The sequence below is a fragment of the Malus domestica genome, chromosome 03 (genome assembly GCF_042453785.1).
Source record: "Malus domestica chromosome 03, GDT2T_hap1".
Lineage (NCBI taxonomy): Eukaryota > Viridiplantae > Streptophyta > Magnoliopsida > Rosales > Rosaceae > Malus > Malus domestica.
In genome coordinates this window covers 23,567,054-23,573,053 of record NC_091663.1, presented here as the reverse complement: position 1 = coordinate 23,573,053, position 6,000 = coordinate 23,567,054, and the positions used below count along the sequence as shown (strand labels likewise).

The window sequence follows — 6,000 nt, the reverse complement described above, 5'->3', positions numbered from 1 at the left end:
ATCCATTTAAACGTATGTCTTTGAAACTCAACAAATTTCAAGTAGATCGAGTAGCATACAATGCATTATATATGGACAATATTGTTCCATTTGGTAACATAATCTGGGATTTCCCTGAGCCTTCAATTACATCTGATTGGCCTAATATTGTTGTTACCCTTACTCTTGTAAGCATCAAGCTTGAGAATTACTTTCAATCACAAAGTATTGTATGTGTGGTTGCCTGTCTGCAAAACAAATATCTCCGCCATTTCTCATGTTCTGAGAATAACCATAGTTTTTATCCATGCTTTCTAAGTAAAAGGGATCACAGTTAAAAACAACTTATAACAAGAAATTTAAATGCCACTTTTATTGAATTAAAATGCTAGTTTAAACTACAAGTTTAGAATAATAAAAGTACATCAAACATAAATGATTCAGCCAGACCGATACACTTTATTCCCCATTTCCACAATGAAGTTCGAGACATCTAGGTGGGTTGTGTTCAACTGTCCTGATAAGTCGCACACTGGATCAGGTATATCCATTGGTCTAGCATGGTTGAGGAAATTAGTCTCGACATCCTTCTCCTTAAAGGAGGCTTGATATAAATCCACCAGATGTTTTGGGGTAGGTATGCACCCAGTGCCCATCGCCACCACACCTATGGCAAGCTCCATCAAAGTTTCTAAGAGCATTGTTCATACGAGCTTTGCCTTTGTGGCGATTTCCATTTTTAAAGCTTGGGCCTGAATTTTTCCTTGGAACCTGGTTGTGAGACTGACCACCATGGTTCTTGCCTTTCCTGTTCCACCGACCTCGTTTGTGGCCACGTCCTCGTTTATGATTATCGCCACCAGAGGATGTGGCGTTCACTTCAAGGGAAGCATCATTCACTTCTGGGAATGGTGCAGATCCAGTAGGTTGGGATTGATGATTTTTCATCAATAGCTCATTGTTTTGTTCAGCTACCAAGAGCACAGATATCAGCTGGTTGTATTCAGTGAAGCCTCGCGCTCTATACTGCTGCTGCAGGAACACGTTAGAGACATGAAATGTGCTGAAAGTCTTTTCCAACATATTTTCCTCAGTAATGGTATCCCCTAGACCCGGCAGTTTCTGACACAACACGAAAATAACAGGTTTCGGGTCAACACGATAACTTATCGGGTCATATCGGGTGACCCGTTAAGAACCTGTTAATAATGGGTTCTTAACAGGTATACATGCGGGTAACATGTGGATAACCCGTTTCGACCCGTTAAGAAAAAATTTATTTTGATAATTTTAAAGTTTAATTACTAAAAGATTTACTATAAAATACAATAGCCATATTAATATATACAATATATTCTATATTAAATATATAGTTTTGTATTATTATTCTATATAAGTTTAAAAAAAAGTTTTAGTCATTATTTATTTTTATTATGAGAGTTCCTTATTATCATTATTAGCATAAATTTTACTTAATATGTTGTTGTCCAAAATTAAAATAAACTAATATAGTATTTGTATAGGCAAGAACTAAGAAGACATACATACAAGTATGAAAAATGTGAAAGAATATATAAACACTCATGATTCATCATTATTCCTCTATGAATAGATAGTGGTTACTTTTACATTATCGTTTAGATTTTTAAAATTCTCCAAACCTTCATGAATAATGTTTTTTATTTGAGGGCAAAATTAATAAAATTAATAAAAATTATTGTAGAAGTGTAAAAAACGTAAAAAAAATATACAATCACTCATAGTGACAAACTTTACAACTTTCATGAAGGGGTCAGCTTCGAAATCCAACACTATAATTCATAAACCTTAAATTTATATTTAACCATCGATTGCCATTTATGCTTTATTCTTCTTACTGAATTTCATTTTTAAAATTTTCTTTTTTGAAAACATGATCATTTGGCAGATGTAAGACGATAAATGGTTCAAATCTTTGGTATCATGTTTCGATATTTATGGTTAACTGAAATATGAGTCGATGTCATATAGTTTGTAGAAACTTTATAAACATCAAGCAATATTTTCACTAACCGTAAAACTTTGAATATAATATCAACGATCCAAACCATTCATCTTCCTGCATCCTCTAATAGATCAAGTTTTCAAAAAAGAAAATCTGAAAAAACAAAATTTGATGAGAACAATGAAGCGTAAATGTAAATAACAATCAACGGTTAAATTTTAATTTATGATTTATATGATTATAGTGGCGAATTTCAAAGTTAAGCTCTTCATGACAGTTGTAAAGCTTGTCATTACGAGTGTTTATATATTTTTTCTATATTTTTTTACACTTTACATTAATTAAAAAACTATTAAAGGCTTTAGGTAAGTGAAACTAAACTTAAAAGAAAAATGCGTTTTTATGTTTTGGATGTGACAATATGGTATGTATATACTTATTTAGTATTATGTTTTTCATTTGATTATTTATTGGTTTAAAATATATTTTCCTTAACGGGTAATGGATCGGGTCATATTACCTATTAATATTATTGGGTCGATTTCGGGTCGGGTCATTTTACCCGTTTATTTTAACGGGTGTTACACGACACGACTCGTTAAGATATCGGGTATGACACGAAAACGACACGAACATGGAAAACACGACACGAATGCCAGGCCTAGTATCCCCACAGAGCTTCATCTGAGAGGTAATTCTGAACAACGCATAATTGTACTCAGCTACTTACTTGAAATCCTGGATCCTTAGGTGAGTCCACTTATAGCGAGCTCTTGGAAGAATCACCATTGTCTGGTGATTTTATCTGTTTCTCAAGGCCTTCCAGAAAGCTAACAGATCTTCAACCGTTAAGTATTCGCTCTTTAGTCCCTCATCAAGATGACGATGAATAAAGATCATAGCCTTCCCCCGATCTTGAGAGGATGAGTTGTTCTCTTCCCTAATGGTATCTCTAAGATTCCCTGCTTCCAGATGGATCTTGGTATCCAATACCAAGGTAAGGTAATTCTTCCCAATAATGTCCAGGGCAGCAAAATCAAGCTTTGTCAAGTTCGTCATTTTCTTTTCTGAAAGAAAAATGAGATGTGTAAGAACTTGCAATAATATGTATTCCTGGAGGAATATAGTGTTAGAACTTCTGGTTCTTACAAATTTTTTCATTTTGATCTTCGGGCCAAAAATGATAAGCACTCGAAACTTCAGGCTCGAGATTTTCATGATTAATGAGAAGGGCGATTGTACCACACCATTCTCATCGAAACAATATTAAGATGGACGATTATTCCGCACCACTTAAACAACAGGAAAATTTAAATACGCAGAGCAAGGTGGGCGATTATACCGCACAACCTAAAATTGCAATGAAATTAAACAGCAGGCAAATTTAAATATGCAGGGTTGGGTGGGCGATTATACCGCTCCACCTAAAAGTTGCAGTAAAATTAGATCTGCAGTCCAAGATAGGCGATGATACCGCACCATCTTAGATTGCAATAAGATTACATTCGCAATTCAAGATGGGCGATTGTACCGCACCATCTTGGATTGCAATAAAATATAAATAAACACTGGGTTAATAATCAATCGCTACACCAAACAAAAAATCAAAGATATATGTAACTATTAGATTGAGAACTAAAAGCAGGCATGGTGCAAACAGTTGTTCGCGAGGGTATGTCCAGCAGTTGAGGTAGAAGAAGAAGATGAACAGTAAAATCCTTAGAGGACACATTTTGTTTTTCTTTCTTTCAGTGAAGGTAGATGGAAACTATTTAAGATTAGAGAGTCGTGCTGATAACATGTTATAAATAAGCAAAAGTTAGAGAGATAACCTTTCTAAGGACATGAGCAAAGCAGGTGCAAAATATCACATTATAACTTTAGTAGCTATAACACAAAAATGATGGCAGATAAAGAGAGAGAGGGATACTGATATTATTTCTCTTGATTTCTTTCGCAGTGTATTTGATAACAGATGAAGTGCTCTATTTATAGAGCGATTCCCGTAACTACAACCATCGAAATATAATGATGATACTTTTGAAAGTATCAAACACTATTACTCACTATTACGAAGTCTTTACAACTTTGAGTGGGCATTCATTATTCATCCACTAATTCTATAACAATAACCTCTTTCTCCATCTCATCATGCTAGTACTTAAACATAGTCCTATTCATGACGGTCCAACGTGCCAAACAAGGCCATAATGCACCTTCGTAGAATGTTGATTTAGAGTCATGTTGGTCATCTCCCATTAAATTTGGCATTATGGGACCTATAACCCTTGTAAATATACTAATGTTCAGGAAAAAAACTCGTAAAGGTATACTCAAGTTCAGTCATGAAGAACAACACTATTGAAATCAGCCGTGGGAGGTGGAGCTGACACGCCCAACAACCAGTAAACCAATTCTAAACCACGGATCTTGCCTCAATCAAGGGAAAACTTGTAGGAGGGGCATATTTCGAATTTGGGGCGGAGGCTCCATCAAATTCATAAAACCCTGGTTGCCCACAAAATGGTGGGAAAGAGAGATGCTGGGATGCACTGGTGAAAGGACCTAAATGACAAACAAGAAAAAAATCGCCAGAAAAAGCTAATTGGGGGAGGGGAGGCGAGGCAAGAGGAGGCTGGAGGTGGGGGCTAAAAAGGGAGGGGTAAGGATGGGTCAGGGGAGGAGGGAGAGGCTAGGGCGGAGCACCTGTCGGGGAAGACAATGGATTTAGTGAATTGGGGTTTAGGGGCCAGTCTTTTTATTTAATTTTTTGGTATAAAAAAGATTTTCTTCTTAAATTGATTTGTTTTATATTTATTTTTCACCTACATGGCACAATTGATTGCCACGTCAATAATATAATATGGGCTCTGCATTTGTCATATCATCACTTAACGGCCAATTCCACGGATTGGCTAACGGAGTCAGTAAAAATATGGGCTTTGTATTTGTCACATCATCACTTAACTGCCAATTTCACGGATTGATTAATGAAGGTCTAACATTGCAACAAATTCATAAGTTGATGTATAGCATTGCAATGTTGAAAAGATGAGGTGTGAGTTTGTTATGTTATGTGAGTCATGTGACTTTTTTTTAACAGCAACGATAGAGTGATTTCATTGATAAGAACCGAACAGTACAAAAGGGTGCCATATTAGGTACATATTGTCAAGCAACCAAATCTTGATATGGAGAAAAATTTGCACAACTAATTCATCAGATAAACCTTTACATAGCTACCATCAAAGATTACCACAAACACGAACGACAAACAATAAAAATCTAACGCAAAGACGATAGAAACGTAAGATTTTGTACCGAATACCCACATAAAGCCATCACTCAAACAAGCGAGGCCACAACAACGATTGCTAAAATAGCAAGGCCGCAACAATTGCTGAAGCACCAAAAAATACATCACAAAACAATAAAACTAGCTAATTCGAGAATGGAACCACAACCCCAAGCTGAAACAAAGGAGAGACGAGAGGAAAAATTATATGAGGGTTCAGAGGGTTGCCGACAGCCCTAAGCTGAAGCAAGGGACTAGGGGCTGAAAAGCTTTGAGATTTAGGGTTTTTTGGTGAAGAAAGGTTAGAAAGAGAAACTGTACCGGAATGAGGAAGCAATGTAAGTCATGTGACTTAAAGTTGAGATGGTAAAATATAATTTACTCCACAAAATATTTACTGCTGATGAGTCATGACACCCAAATTTTATCCTCTAAGATCTCCAAAATAGTTTATGCTCGTTGACCTATAATATTCAAAGATTTGGACTTTTGGGGTAAAAATTATCTGGGTGATGCTAGATAGAGCTCATCACTACAAGTAGATCCCACTCTATTAGGCATATGGTTTACATGTAGTCTACAAATGTATTCTCCTTAACATTCTCCAACTTATAACACACTTTAGTTCAAAGTTGATCTATAATTTTGAATTATAATATGAAGAGGAAGGATGATGTGCAATGGAGGAGCGAGGAATAGGAGAATGTATGTAATGTAGAGTTATGAATGAGCCAAGCCAAGC

The 6,000-nt window shown here is 35.9% G+C and overlaps 1 protein-coding gene across 1 annotated transcript; it reads right to left on the bottom strand.

Annotated features, from left to right (window-relative positions):
* Positions 1–573: 573 nt before the first annotated feature.
* On the bottom strand, positions 574–3,022 carry LOC139194737 (uncharacterized). Its single transcript, XM_070819644.1, has 3 exons — positions 2,799–3,022; positions 2,609–2,660; positions 574–1,101 (listed from the first exon to the last, which is right to left on the bottom strand). The coding sequence occupies exons 1-3, from the start codon at positions 3,020–3,022 to the stop codon at positions 574–576; spliced, it is 804 nt and encodes a 267-aa protein (XP_070675745.1).
* Between the last annotated feature and the right edge of the window lie 2,978 nt (positions 3,023–6,000).

Excerpts from the sequence above, each read along its gene's own strand:
- LOC139194737 (XM_070819644.1), bottom strand. The coding sequence starts at position 3,022 with ATGACGAACTTGACAAAGCTTGATTTTGCTGCCCTGGACATTATTGGG. Across the intron at positions 2,661-2,798 it reads TACTTAACGGTTGAAGATCT|AATTACCTCTCAGATGAAGC; the intron begins GTTAGCTTTCTG and ends TGCGTTGTTCAG. Across the intron at positions 1,102-2,608 it reads CTAGGCCTGGCATTCGTGTC|AAACTGCCGGGTCTAGGGGA; the intron begins GTGTTTTCCATG and ends GTGTTGTGTCAG.